Raw genomic sequence first — 14,899 nt, forward strand, 5'->3', positions numbered from 1 at the left:
AGAGAGATTTAGTATGTCCGGTATTCGGTTAAATGTAATCACAAATGGACTGGACATTTTAGTGGATGAGTGAAGGCACAAACATGAATGGCCTGCACAATGCAGCCACCTGGTGGCACAGAGCTAAAATCGCAGTAACCAAGTATATTCTACTTTGCTGCTGGTGTAAATTTTCGACAGGAGTGTAGCCGTGAACACATCATCTTTTTAAATGTTTAAAATGTTTTACACTTGGTCATACATCAATAGTAGCTGTGTTTGGCTGGTTAGGCTCTGCACCACCAGGTGGATGCACCTTGCAGGCCGCTAAGATTTATGCTAAAGCCTCTTCATCATAGTGGTAGTAGTATGGAGGGGCTTTCGCTTACGTGGTCACCCATCTGTCAACGCGCAACTCGCCTGCGGTTACCGGAATATCGGACATGCTCAATGCTGCAACAGAATGCTTGCAACGCATGCTGCTTGGATAGCTCTTGCGTGGGATTGATGGCCAGGTGGCTAGCAAAGATGTTGGAGAGGCTTCGCATGCTGACTCCAAGATAACCAGAAGTAGACAACTCAACATCATACCATGACACACAGCCAGTGAAGGCAGAGCTTAGCCCAATCACTCGGTGAATGAGTAGAGGAGGAAAAGCATTACTAGGGAGGAGGGTAACTTGTAATCGTCCGCAGCACTCTTAATATTATACGCTTCACTTAAATTGTGGCGCTAATGTTTTACTGCAGCTGTACACTGTAAAAAAAGTGTACACCCTTTGGGGCTTATCTTGTCCCCAAACAATAATCGTCATCTGCCTTGCTTGCATTTCCTCTCTTGAAAACTCGGCGCTCGCTACTTTCCTGTCGAGAATGCTGTGTCAAGCTGATAGCGTGCAAACCGTTCATGACTAGGAAGTACTGGGCTCGTAGCGTTAAAGAAAGAAAATGAGGGCAAGACAGATAATGATTATTGTTTGGGGACAAAATACAACCCAAAGGGTGTCAACTTTTTTTGGAGTGTACCCTATGTGTCTACAAGATTTGTTCAAGCCGTTTCAGGGACCCTTTAATGAGATGTCTTCAACAATAACTTAGCTGCTGTGTCACATAATTAGTATTTTTCAATGAAAAAAAATATTCTTGAATTTTAAATGAATGGTTGAAGGTGGCCAGCATTAATGCTGATTTTTCAACTCTAAAAATGCTACTTTTTTTATCAGCATATTTACTCTTTATTTCCTAATTCACAATTACCTGTACCAGATGGTATATGTGACTAGCCATAAATCAAAACAGAGACGTAGGAAAAATATGACACCTAAGCACTTCTCACGAGCTGTATATGCAAAAGCATTTATGTCCATTTGAACACTGCTGAGCGGTCCTTCGAGTTATGAACTCATCGTGGGCAAGTAAGCATGTTGAGAACACCTGGTGCGCTAACAAAGCATCAGATGTTCCAATTCACCTGTTCTACTCCTTAGAGCCGCACTCGTGAAATGGCGTCGCAGCCAATGGGAATTTAGGTGCCATTTCACTGCTACAGATGCAGGCAGCTTTTTGGCTCATAGGCCATTTGATGCTTTCACATCAAAAACATTTGCCAGCAACTAAACTGAAGTTTGATTATTGTATTCATATAGGAGGTTGTGGCCAAGTACTGCACCAGGGTGGCCAATCCTGCTCTTGTGAGAGAGTGCGTTACTGGTTCTGGTCACCGGGATCAGGCCGCACTCCAAGCCTGTTTATGCAACTTTATCAACACGCAAATTTTTTTCTTTTTTATCCGGTGGAAAATTTCGCGGCACCGAGATTCGAACTACGGTCCTCTTGCACGCGAGGCAGATACTCTACCTCTTTGCCACCGCAGGAGTTGTACGCCTCATTTAACCTGCAGTGGTGCCTTCTGCGATCAGTCAAGGTTGACCAATCTGAGCGCGGTTAAACCGCACAGATGGCACTCAACTGGTAAACCTGGTAGTTTATGACATGGCATAGGCGGTCATAAACTATTCACAGCGTGTTTACAGGAGGTATTCAGAGACCTGGAGTGGGAAGAATTGGGGATAAGAGTTAATGGAGAATATCTTAGTAACTTGCGATTCGCTGGTGATACTGCCTTGCTTAGTAATTCAGGGGACCAATTACAATGCATGCTCACTGACCTGGAGAGGCAAAGCAGAAGGGTGGGTCTAAAAATTATTCCGCAGAAAACTAAAATAATGTTTAACAGTCTCGGAAGAGAACAGCAGTTTACGATAGGTAGCGAGGAACTGGAATTGGTAAGGGAATACATCTACTTAAGGCAGGTAGCGACCACGAATCCGGATCATGAGACTGAAATAATCAGAAGAATAAGAATGGACTGGGGTGCGTTTGGCAGGCATTCTCAAATCATGAACAGCAGGTTGCCACTATCCCTCAAGAGAAAAGTATATAACAGCTATGTCTTACCAGTACTCACGTTTGGGGCAGAAACCTGGAGGCTTACGAAAAGGATTCTGCTTAAATTGAGGATGACGCAACGAGCTATGGAAAGAAGAATGATAGGTGTAACGTTAAGGGATAAGAAAAGAGCAGATTGGGTGAGGGAACAAACCCAATTGGGTGAGGGAACAAAGTTAATGATATCTTAGTTGAAATCAAGAAAAAGAAATGGGCATGGGCAGGACATGTAATGAGGAGGGAAGATAACCGATGGTTATTAATAGTTACAGAATGGATTCCAAGGGAAGGGAAGCGTAGCAGAGGGCGGCAGAAAGTTAGGTGGGCGGATGACAATAAGAAGTTTGCAGGGACAACATGGCTGCAATTAGTACATGACCGGGGTAGTTGGAGAAGTATGGGAGAGGCCTTTGCCCTGCCGTGAGCGTAACCAGGCTGATGATGATGATGAAACTGAACTTGAAAATCATATTTTGTAGCACACTTTGATTGGCAGTCAGGAACATCGCTATGTGGTCTATTCCATTTGGCAATGACATGTGCAAGAACAGGTTCTTAAAAACACCAGAACAGCATTGCATTTTTGAAATAATATTGTGCACTGTTGCAACAAGACAAAATGCGAAGAGAAAAGGGAACACTCTTTCTCTATCAAAATCTTTTCAAAGCATAGTCAGTTTCCCTAAGTTACTGTACACACAAAGGAGTGCATCATGAGCTGGTTTTTATTAAAGTGATGCTGGGGAAAATGTAGTGATTCACCATAAAGCTGGCAGCTCTATTCTGTATTATGTCCAAGCATAGCACACAAGTTCACAAAGTGAGGGTTTCAAATCATGGATACATTAGAAAAATAAAGCAGCTCTTACAGTCTCGGTGATGCATCACTAAAATTATTTATAAATTTCAGCATTCTACTAACTTTTGTGGTCATATTTAATGAGTCTATTTCAGGTAAAATTAGATAAAAGCAAACATTAAACATTTATAGTTTGAAACTTTCGTCGGGTTAACATTATCAACATTGTATGCTGCTAAAGGCAGACTGCACTTGTGCATAATTGGTATATGTTGACACATGGAGATTTTCGAGTGTCTTCCACTTTATGCACCACTCATTAAGGCAGTGCATGTGTATAAGGGATATTCTTAAAGGGCCCCTGAAACGGTTCGGACAAATGTTGTAGACGTGTAGGGTACAGCTTAAGTAGAACATTCGCACGACAATTTAAGTGAAGCGTTACGTATTAATGGAGCTACAAGCGATTACAAGTTACCCTCCTCCCTAGCCATGCTTTTCCTCCTCAACTCGTTCGCCGAGCGATCGGGGCTAAGCTCCGCCTTCACTGGTTCTGCGTAACGATGCGACGTCACATAGTCCACTTCCGGTTGTTTTGGAGCCCGCCCCCGCCCGCGCGAAACGTCTCCACTAAAGCCCCTCCATACACGTTTCCGCCGACCAGGTTAAGTACCGCCAACCTGCCATCCTCCTCCGCGCTCCTCTCCCACTCACCCCCTTAGCTTCCGGCGTCAAGCAGAACTTATGTAGCTGCAGCTTCCTGTTCCGAGTGGAAGTGACGTTTTGTTTTTTAGCGTTAATTGTTTACTTTCGCGTCGCTGGAGAGGCTTTAATTGCACCAGCTGCGGTTTAAATTGTGAATGCTATTCCATCCAAGAACCACCGCCTATTGTAAGCAGCGATCTGCTCGTGTTCGCGGCTTCGCGTCAACCTGCGACGGGTTATGGCACGAGCGACAACGTACTGTGCAATGTAGTGCCTGGGCGCTTGGAGACCACTGCCGTTTTTCGTGCATTTGGAAAACAGCGACCGCGAACTACTACTTCAGCGGGATACAACAGCTTGTCCCCTTTGCATTCTTCTTATGGTGACTGCCACAGCTCTACTAAGCACGTGCGGGCGTCTCACTATCGTCCAACAGCAGTCAACGCGGAAATTCCCGCAGCGCAACTCCAGGAAGCGGAAACGCCGGAACCGGAAATTTTAAAACCGGAAATGCCAGAACCGGAAATACCGGAACCGGATTTGGTGTGAGGGGAAAGGCGGCGCACAACAAAGGTTGTCGCTACATAAGAAAGTGGCGGTGGCGCGTGGATGCAGGGGCTTTAGTCTCCACTAGCGGCTTGGCCGTCAACCCCAAGCGAGAGCTATCGAAGCAGCGTGCATTGCGAGCATTCTGTTGTAGCGCCGAATGTGTCTGGTATTCCGGTAATCACACACTAGCAGAACGTTCGACGGAACGGTGAAGGCATAAATTCAAGCTGATGAAGGAACTTTAGCGTAGACGTACGTGAGCTGCCTGATCGGTTTCCATGGTCCAGCCACCAGGTGGCTGCACCGTGCAGACCATTCACATTTGCGCTTCTGTTCATCCCCTGAAACGACACGCAAGGGGACCCGGCCAGGCCCTGTTCCCTTGCGCTTGCGTTTACCCTAATACCGGACTCGTGAAACGCTATTGCGTTAGTAATCTGCCAGTGTAAAGTGACGGCCGCAATGGTGCAAATCCTGGCGCCCATCGGATAGCAGCTGTCCAATGCGCTGCAGCCAGTCCGCTCGTCTACTGGCTTGCAGAAGGACACGATGTTGCAGCTTGACATATTGCCAGTTGCTACGTTTGCAGTCCGCAACGCAACAAAGTCGAATCATAGCGCTCACGAAAAGACAGACCGACACTGACTGCGGAGCTCTCGTCAAAGACGGAGCACGTTGTAGCACAAGCAGACGACATTTGCTGTGTGCCGGAAGTGCTTAAGTATACTGAAAAATTGCTCTTGTGCATTCTTTTTATGTTACTTTTTTTATAAAACAAATTAACTAACATTCCAACTATTACAAACATCATTTGTTTACCATCAAGTTGGAAAAATTATCGATCACGCGCCCTGGTCAACCAATCGGATAGCTCGCCCCGCTGACGTCATATGGGCGATTTCCGTCATATGGGTAGGGGCGGCTTAAAATTCCGCCGAGCAGTGTGCTGCAATGTGCATTTTTAAAACCTTATAACAAATTACACGCTTTACGCAGAGCACTTATTAATGATCAGAAGGACCTACTCTAACGACTCAGTACGTTTGTAGAAAATCGTCAAAATCATTTCAGAGTCCCTTTAACCGTGTAGTAGATTATAAAATTGCCAGTATAGAATTGTATATCGTTATTCCATGTGCGATATATTTTATGTAAACCATACAAAGCAAAGGTCCTAGGACTGAGCCTGGGGGCACCAGATGACACAAGAATTTATTTATTTTGCGACAAGGGTGCAAGCCAATTCCATCAATGTCTTCCTCTTTTGTCGTGTTAATAGTCTGTCTGCTGGCACCGATATTCTTCACTACAATCTCAATACTGTTGGCTGCCTTTTTGAAGTCTAGGCGGGTATGGTTACATAATATGACAAGAATGCATACTTTCCCTTCAAGGAAGTAAGAATAAAAGCATAATAAACCAAGTAAACACTTCCAAGCACACGTCATGAACAGTAGTGACAGTGTGGTGTCAATGTGGTTACATTTCCTGTTAAAAGGAATGGTTAAAGGAGGGCTCATGACACCAAACATAAAAGAAAAGGAAAACCAACCGCATTTACAAATTAAGTGCACCTACACAGTAGATAAAAAGAATTGGGGAGTGACGGAGTTGACCAAATTTTGCAAAGGGTTATTCAATTTACTTATTGTTTTAGGAAAATTATTGAAATTAAATGAAAATGAGCTATTTCATTGCTTTGACCCTGCTCTTTCTTTCCTTTCATCACTGCAACCATACTTGTTCAGGCCTTGTGCAGAACATGTACAATTCGCGATGTTCAGCTACTGATGAGCAACCATTATCAGTCTTTATTTTGGCTAATCAGCCAGTGAATGCACTCCACTCAACTATTCAAGCCCACCAATGGTTCCTTTCAATATATTTAACAAAGGTATAATAGACATTGTCATACCATTTCATCAACATCAGCCTATTTCCATGTCCAATGCAGGATGAAGGCCTCTCCCTGCGATCTATAATTATCCGTCTTGCGCTAGCCGATTCCAACTTGCGCCTGCAAATTTCTTCATTTCGTCACCCCACATAGTTTTCTGTTGTCCTCGGCTGCACTTCCCTTTCCTTGGCACCCATTGTGTAACTATAATGTTCCACCAGTTATCTACCATGCATTACATGGCTTGCCCAGCTCCCATTTGTTTCTCTTAATATCAACTAAAATATTGGCTAATCTTGGTCTCCGATCCTCACCGCTCTCTTCCTGTCTGTTAACACTATGCCAATCATTTTTCATTCCATTGCTATTTACACGGTCCTTAACATGTTCTCGAGCTTCTTTGTTAACCTCCAAGTCTCTGCCCCATATGTTAGCACCAGTAGAACGCAATGATTGTGCACTTTTCAACGACAGTGGTACGCTCACAGTAAAAATTTGGTAATGGCTGCCGTATGCACTCCAACCCATTTTATTTTTCTGTAAATTTCCTTCTGATTATCAATGTTCCCTGTGAGTAATTGACCTAGGCAAACGTACTCCTTCACAGACTCTAGAGGCTGACTGGCGATCTTGAACTCTTGTACCCTCGCCAGGCTATTGATCATTATCTTTGTCTTCTGCACATTTATCTTCAGACTTACTGTTACATTGTTAAAGTCCTCAATCATTTGTTGTAATTCATCCCCGGTGTTGCTGAACAGGATAATGCCATCTGCAAACCGAAGATTGGCGAGATATTCACTGTTAATCCTCACTCGTAAGCCTTTCCAGCTTAATAGCTTGAATACTTCTTCCAAGCATGCAGTGAATAGCATTGGAGATTGTGCCTCCTTGCCTGACCATTTTCTTTATAGGTATCTTTTTAGTTTTCTTGTGGAGAATCAATGTAGCTGTGGAATCTTTGTAGGTATTGTCTAAGATATTTATGTAAGCCTCCTGTACTCCTTGATTACACAATGCCTCTACGACTGCTGTTATCTCTACTAGATCAAATGCTTTTTCATAGTCTATGAGAGCCATATAGAGAGGTTGATTGTACTCTACAGATTTATTAATGGCCTGATTGATGACATGGATGTGATCCATCGTAGAATATCCCTTCCTGAAGCCAGCCTGTTCTCTTGGTTGACTGAAGTGTAGCCCTGAGTCTATTGGAAATTATCTTGGTAAATATTTTATACAATACTGAAAGCAAGCTAATGGTCCTATAATTCTTCAATTCTTTGACGTCTCCCTTCTTTTGGATTAGATAGTATAATGTTGGCATTCTTCGAGCTCTTTGGTACACTTGAAGTTGTAAGGCATTGCGTATAAAGTGCTGCAAGCTTTTCAAGCATGATGCCAGCCAAAATATTACAAAGGAGTGGCAAGAGAGAGCAAAGAGGGTGTCGCAGAGCCCCTCTAAATTTGAGTTTATTGTGTGCGCATGTTTATCATTAATGAAGAAGCACAATGTGCTGTTCTTAATGGCTTCAATGCAGTGGATTTCAGAAAATGTGGACCATGCAAATTCGAACTCAGTACTAATAAATACTACGTACACTAGCTCCCATATAGTGAATAGCGGAACTGAAAATTACATTTCAGATAGCCTATAGTGCAATGCAGTAGCAGCCATCTACAAGGGCCAGCAGTATCAGTCAAGTGTTTAATGTTTGTGAGAAGTCTTTGCCATCAGACTGTTGCTAATTCAGTAATTTAAAGGCAGCATTATTACCTTTTCAGCAAAGTGTAATTATGTTTAGCAATGATAAATTACTGGATTTTCAAGGTTGCCAGTAGTTTATAATGCAGTCGAGAACCCACGAATAATCACTAGTGGGGGAGCAAATTTTACAGTAAATGACACAGCCATGGACAATTTAATACCATTTTGTGGTTTCATCTGGCAGTTCACTTGAAGGTTATGAACAATAATGGGCCTTAAAGAGTGCCCTGCAGAATGCCAAAGGTCATGTCACTGTAAATGAATGGTTGCCTGCAGCAGTAAGCTTACGAAATGAAAGTTTATAAGCCAGGATATTAAAAATTCAAGAGGCCACGTTCTGACCACTGTGACCAGAAGCCACACTAAATTCTTTTATGATTTGAAGCATCAATGCACAGACTATGTCAATGACTAATTCCATGACCTCCAAGGAACAATAAACCATGCCCTTGGATCTCTCATCTCTGCAGCTGATATGGCAAAGCTTCTCTTTAAAGGGACACTAAAGGAAAATATTAAGTCGAAATAGATTGAAACATTAAGCTTCTGTAATAATGAATTCACAATTTTCAGCGAGAATAGAGCTTTTGTAAGCAAGAAAATTATAAAAATGTAAGATCAGAGTAGTGCCAGCTGTCGTGGAGTATGGTACGTACCTCTCTCTTGTGATGCATGGCGTGACATCAAGGCACAGTGCTGCCAGCCAGCTGAGAGATGAGGTATGTACAAACACTACAAGCAAAGGGTGGGCAGCAGAAGATAGAGCAAGCAGAGTCGAGAGGTTCGAGGAACGCCGCCGACACAAGTTGAGAGAGGGGCCAATTCGCAGATACAAGGGGCAGTGGTGGTGACATGGAGATTATGTCATGGCCTCATTTTTTGTGTGGGCAATTCAAATTTAGGAGTGGCAGCCGGATGTTCAGTGACAATTTTCTGTGGAATAAAGTTATTTATTGGCCTCAAGAAAACGATGATAGAATTCTAGACAGATAAGCTAGCAAACTAATTCAATATTTTCCTTTAGTGTCCCTTTAAGCTTCGAAGAAAAAGAAAATAGTCGAGCTAGATTAAAACGTTAGGCTTCTGTAATAACGAATTCGTCATTCACAGTGAGAATAGAGCTTTTGTAAGCAAGAAAATGATGAAAATGTAAAATCAGTGGTGCCACCTGTTGTGAAGTATGGTACTTATATTTCTCTTGCGATGCGTAAGCAACTGTAAGCAATAGATGCCTCTAAAGCTCATTTTAAGGCATTTTATTTGCACATGAGGTGTCATCTTAATGCCCTTAGCAGTGAAACTTAAGCCACTCACAGCAGAAAGGTCATGCAGCCAGATAAGAGTACTGACAGTTGTAGTGATCCCACAGGATCAGCAGGAGAAAGTGATAATGAAGGACCAGCAGTTCCAAGGAAGAAGAAGAGAGGAATATGAACAAGTTCTAATAAATGGCTAAAGGCATAGTGTTTTCGCCGGTACTTTATATTTGGAACAGCCGATGACAGTAACTAGATGTGGGTAACCTTCTACCTCGCAGAGTGAGACAGCCATCTACTGATTGCAGGCTATGAGCTGGACGGTGAGAACTTCGTTGCTGCGCTGAAAGAGATGACTAGCCCTGGTAGCCCTGAAGCCATCGCCGTCAATTCTAAACAGCCGATCAACGATGTCATCACTACAGGTGTGTGAAGCTCAACTATACCTCTCAGATTTTGAAACCTGGAATAAACAAAACGTTGATAAGGAGTATGTTTCAAGCCATAGTGATACATGCACAGAAATGTCAAGCTTTTCAAATGCATTAACCCAGTTGGCTCAGTTGCAAAAGTAACAACTAGAGCAGCAACAAGCATTGCTGACTATAATTGCATCGGACAGGGCTAATTGCATAGCAGTAAGCCCGGACATGTTCAACGGTAGTTCATCCAGTGTAGACGGTTGGTTGAACGTATTTGAATACGCATGTGAACAGAACCATTGGTACAGAGACCCTGACAGAATATTCAACATGCGAGCCTACCTTTCTGAAAATGCCAAAAAGTAGTTCAACTTGCCTTTTGTCCAACACAGGGAAGATGCATGGGAGTCATAGAAAAACAGTGTTCTCCTTGCTTCCAGAAAGAACCCAGTAGAACACTGGAACAAGGTGATTATGTATAAACAAAATGATGATGACATAGTTGTTTATTTCTTCAAGAAGCGACAATTGCTGTACGATGCGGAACCGAAGCTTCCAGAATCATGTATGATGCCTCTAATCATATGTGGCATGAAGAAAGACAACCAAAAACAAATGCAAATATTATGCAGATCCCACACACTGTGGGAATCAATGTAAGCAAAGCTTTCTGTGCAGTTTGATTTGATCGACAATAATTAGCAGCAATGTTGATGGCGAATGTTTAATTTCTTCCAACGTTTAGTACAACACAAGAGTGGTAAGTTGATGTTAAACATTACCTTGCATGCGCCACTGCTGTTTGTCTGTGTAGTACACAAAACACACAGGGGGAGGTGTTTGCTTGAGACGGTGTCTTGCGCCATCATAACCTCTGAGAGGGTTGAACATATTCATTGCCTCATATGGCACATCACATTGTGGCAGAAGTATTAAACTTTAATTGAAGTATGGAGCTGTACATGTCAAAACCACAGTCAGATTATGAGGCACACTGTAGTGTCGGACTCCGAATTAATTCTGACATTGTGGTGTTCTTTAACGTGTACCTAACTCTAAGTGTACAAGCATTTTTTATTTCGCCCCTGTTGAAATGCGGCTGCCGCGGTAGAGATCAAACCCGCGACTTCAAGCAATGCCATAGCCGCAAAGCTACCGCGCCGGGCATTGAAGTGTTGCAATGAACTTGACATGCGACTTCTGTAGCGTCGCCTTGACCCTATGGTGTGCTTTAATGCAGCTCTGCTTCTGCACGCCCTGCATTAGTTGTCCGCTTGACAAATTTGCATGGTGTTTATTTTTCAGAAATAGCAGAAATGTACCGTACTATACCTGGAACTGAGATTTATTCTGTTTGCCTGCAACCACTGTCATGTCTACAGTAGCAGCGTTTCCTTGGATTCTCACGTCACATTTTCCCTGTCCCCCGTCCCTTTGTATAGGAACTGAAAGTGAAGAGTGGCAAGGCTGTTATTCACGCATTTCGCGACTGTGTCAGTTCGACCGCCCCCCCCATTTCCTGCCCTCTCTTCCCCCTCCTCTCTACAAATCTATCTAACTTCCCTCTAAACTTGCACGTTAGTAGAAATGTAAGCACTGCAATTTCTGAGATGCTTTTGCAAGGGGGTAGGGGGTGTCACGGATAATTACACCAGTCAAGAGGCTATGTGGCGACGCCCAGGGAGGTCTAGAGGGCATTGCGCATATTCGATGCAGTGTGGTCGAAACGAGTTTCTCGCATCTCCTTTCTTCTCTGCCACACTTCCATGGATGTACACGCTCTAAACCACCACCCCGACACGGTGTGCCAGACAGCAGCAGCAGCAGCAGTGGGAAAGTCAAAGGAAGAGGCAAAGAAAGCTTCACTTTAATAAAGGCACCCTTAACTTCTGAGGAGCTTCTTCATTGTTTAAGGTATGCAACATCCGAGCCTACAGCTGAAGTCATGTTGGAAAGAGAAGTCGAACCTAAGCCAAACGAGATAGGGTCATTAAAAGATGTTCTGCCTTATCCGAACCACTATGCAGCAAATCAAGATCAACATCAATCAAGTGAGAACCACACATTGTCTCAAAAGTAGTCGCATCATTGTTCGCAGGGGTATATAATTAAAGAACAGGAGACTGTATTTAGTGTAAGCCCAAACATACTTTTCGCTGACATGGTTGTAAACAGTTCCCACATCTCAGCACTGATTGACGCTGGTGCTTCAGTTAGCCTAATCAATGAGAAGATGGTCAATAACAATGACATCTGTCCTGGGAAACTGATCAGAGTTTGCAGCTATGATGGAGCTTGCAAGGAGTTCACGAAATGGATGGAGGCAGAAGTTACCTTTAGAAACAAAATAGTCCATGTGAAGAGCCTCATGATGTCTTGTGTCGACTTTAATTTCCTTTTATCCCAACTCAACATGAAGCTTCTCAAAATGAATATACTATGGAATGATGTCATCACAGCCGACAACATGGGAAAATGCTCTCATATTAGTGAAAAAGAACCCAGAATGGTTACGTGCATTGACTAAGTGACGAAGTATCCAAAACTCATCTCTATTGGCTACCACAATGATCGCAGTGCCCTTTTAACTACGAGACAAAAGTGTAGTCAGAAAGAAGCCATATGCCATGAGCCACAAAAAGAGGACTTGGCTAAAACAGGAGCTTCAAGGAATGTTGGTCGCTGACATCATCAGACCATCCACATCATCGTTTGCCTCACTGATTACGATCATGCCTAAAGAAGATGGACCTTTCTGCTCGTATATGGATTACCAGATCATCAACAGGCAAACCGATCTCATCCCTTTCCAATGCCAAGAGTTGACGAGAGTTGACAAGCGATGAAACCGGTGGGTGCGAATGGTTTTCAAGAATAGACTTGTGTAAAGGATATGTAAAGGCAAGTACCCTTAAAGGAAGTTAGAAAGAAATTCACAGCATTCGTTACACCTTTTGACTCGGATGCATGGTTTCAGAAGATGATGAATGGTGTACTTAAACATTTCAGTGGGAAGTTCTGCAATATATACGTGGACGGCATTCTAGTTTATTACCAGGGAGACTTGCCTAATAATAAAACAAGAAATTCGTGTATATGCTGTCTCGAAGCCAGGCATTACCAGAAACGACCACGTAACTCTCCTTTCAGCAGTACTGCAAGCACTCAGTAATGCATGGCTGAAAATCAACATGAGGAAGAGAGAATTCTTTTGTCACACCATGATATTTCTCAGCAGATGCTTTGATGGAAAAACCAAGAGTTCTAAGGAAGAAAGTATGCAGCAGATCAAGTCTCTTGCGAAGCCTCACGATGTTCATTCCCTGCGGCTATTTTTAGGCCTCGCTGGGAATTTCGGAGTGTTTATTAAGGACTATGCTAAAAAGACAAAGTGTCTAACAACCAATGGAACTGGAGCTGTTCTTTACTAGAGAGTGTGGGAGGAGCACACGCATCCATTTCCTCCTGCATACTCACATTGTCACGTTCACACATTGTGGATGCGACGAGAGCCGGCGTAGACATGGGAGAGAGCAAACACCAAGTGCTGAAAGACTTAGCCGCATGTCCAAGGATTCCGCGCGCGAATCTTGGTCGTGAAGTTCGCGCCGCCGATGCTCGGAATGCTTAGCCGCTGGTCCGAGACGTCCACAGATGTAGGGATCGGCCATGCTACTGCAATGTCCGCGTAACGCCTGTTCTGACACGTCGAGATTACGGCAAGCAGAGACTAGGTTATCTGCCTCGTGCGCTTGCTCAGGCACTAATGTGTGCATGCAGCGGCCGCAGCTCTTCTACAATGGAATCATTCAGAACAGTCCTCGCACACTTCTCTCACTCAAGGTTCCAATATTAGAAAAAAAATGAATATTTTAGAATTTTAAATTTTAAATAGAATTTCAAATATCAATCAAATAGCAGCGACTCTTCGATCCGTATTTGAAATTTCAAACATTTCTTACCCCTAGTATATGACAGTTCTGGAAAACCAGAAATGTCAGTCTTACCGTGAGCAGTCTTTGTTAACCAGATAAGACAAAGACCAAAGACTGGCTTGAAATTCCTGCACTAATTCTTCAAAAAGATATTAAAATCTGGGGTTTTATGTGCCAAAACCATGATACGATTGAGGCATGCCGTAGTGGGGGACCCCAGATTAATTTTGACGATCTGGGGTTCTTCAAGATGCACCCAGTACACGGTACATGGGTGTTTTTGCTTTTCGGCCCCATCGAAATGCAGCCATCACGGCTGGGATTTGATTCCACGCCTTCGGGCCTACCAGCGCAACGCAATGCCTCTAAACCACCATGGCAGTCGGTGTTGGAGCAGCTTAATCGTTTATAGATAAACAAGAATTACATTGCATTCTAACGGATCAAAAAACTCAGCCTAATGAGTTTTGAGAACTTTTATGAATAAGGATGGCCTGGACATATGCGCAAATACTTTGGGATTCAATATGTACTAGTAACGTACTGGAGATGCAGGTAAAGCAAGAAATTTAGAAAGAAACCTTGTTGTCATTCTCTGCTAATAACCAACATTTTTCCATCACATTAAATGTATAGTCTTGAAAGGTACTACACCGGAGCACCAGTAGTGTTGCTCTTCAGTGTATTTGCATTGCGATCCTCGTTACGACAGTCTCCCAGCCCCATGCCTAGATTGGCTGTAGCAGTTAAAGTGGTAGGTCTAATTCAATTACACACTTGCTAACTCCTAAATTTTCCCTACTGTTTACAAATTTGGCTTCATTTTATGATTTACTAACTTTGCACGAAGTCTTCTGAAAAATAAATTATTTTCATGAAAATGTCTCACTTGTTGGTCTCCAAACTCTACCATTGGGAGTCTTCTGATGGTGAAATGACGCCAGACGAGTACTTGAGTTGAGCAAGTTTATAAAAAAAAGTTCCTGAAGCTGGCAATATCGGCAACAGCAGAATTACTGGAAAAGACACTGTAATCTAAAACCAACGTGTTGCTTATCTGTTCTTGCTGTTCTAAGATTGCTGCTGCTTATGTCCTGTGTTAAAAGGTAAATCATGGTTAACAAAATGCTTATGTATCCTT

The 14,899-nt window shown here is 43.1% G+C and overlaps 1 protein-coding gene across 4 annotated transcripts in view; it reads right to left on the minus strand.

The window, feature by feature from the left end:
- LOC142585994 (uncharacterized) overlaps positions 1 to 14,899 on the minus strand; it is a 330,876-nt gene that overhangs the window by 271,350 nt on the left and 44,627 nt on the right. Inside the window, exons 2-4 of one of the 4 annotated variants that reach the window (XM_075697184.1) lie at positions 13,301 to 13,498; positions 10,200 to 10,281; positions 6,975 to 7,149 (exon numbers count right to left, since the gene is read on the minus strand). The exons of 2 other annotated variants lie outside the window; for them this stretch is intronic. In XM_075697184.1, coding sequence (XP_075553299.1) covers positions 6,975 to 7,149; positions 10,200 to 10,281; positions 13,301 to 13,348 — 305 coding nt within the window. In that variant the 5' untranslated portion in view covers positions 13,349 to 13,498. The remainder of the gene's footprint in view (positions 1 to 6,974; positions 7,150 to 10,199; positions 10,282 to 13,300; positions 13,499 to 14,899) is intronic. One more of the 4 variants, XM_075697173.1, reaches the window with a different exon arrangement.

This window comes from Dermacentor variabilis, chromosome 1, assembly GCF_050947875.1.
Source record: "Dermacentor variabilis isolate Ectoservices chromosome 1, ASM5094787v1, whole genome shotgun sequence".
Lineage (NCBI taxonomy): Eukaryota > Metazoa > Arthropoda > Arachnida > Ixodida > Ixodidae > Dermacentor > Dermacentor variabilis.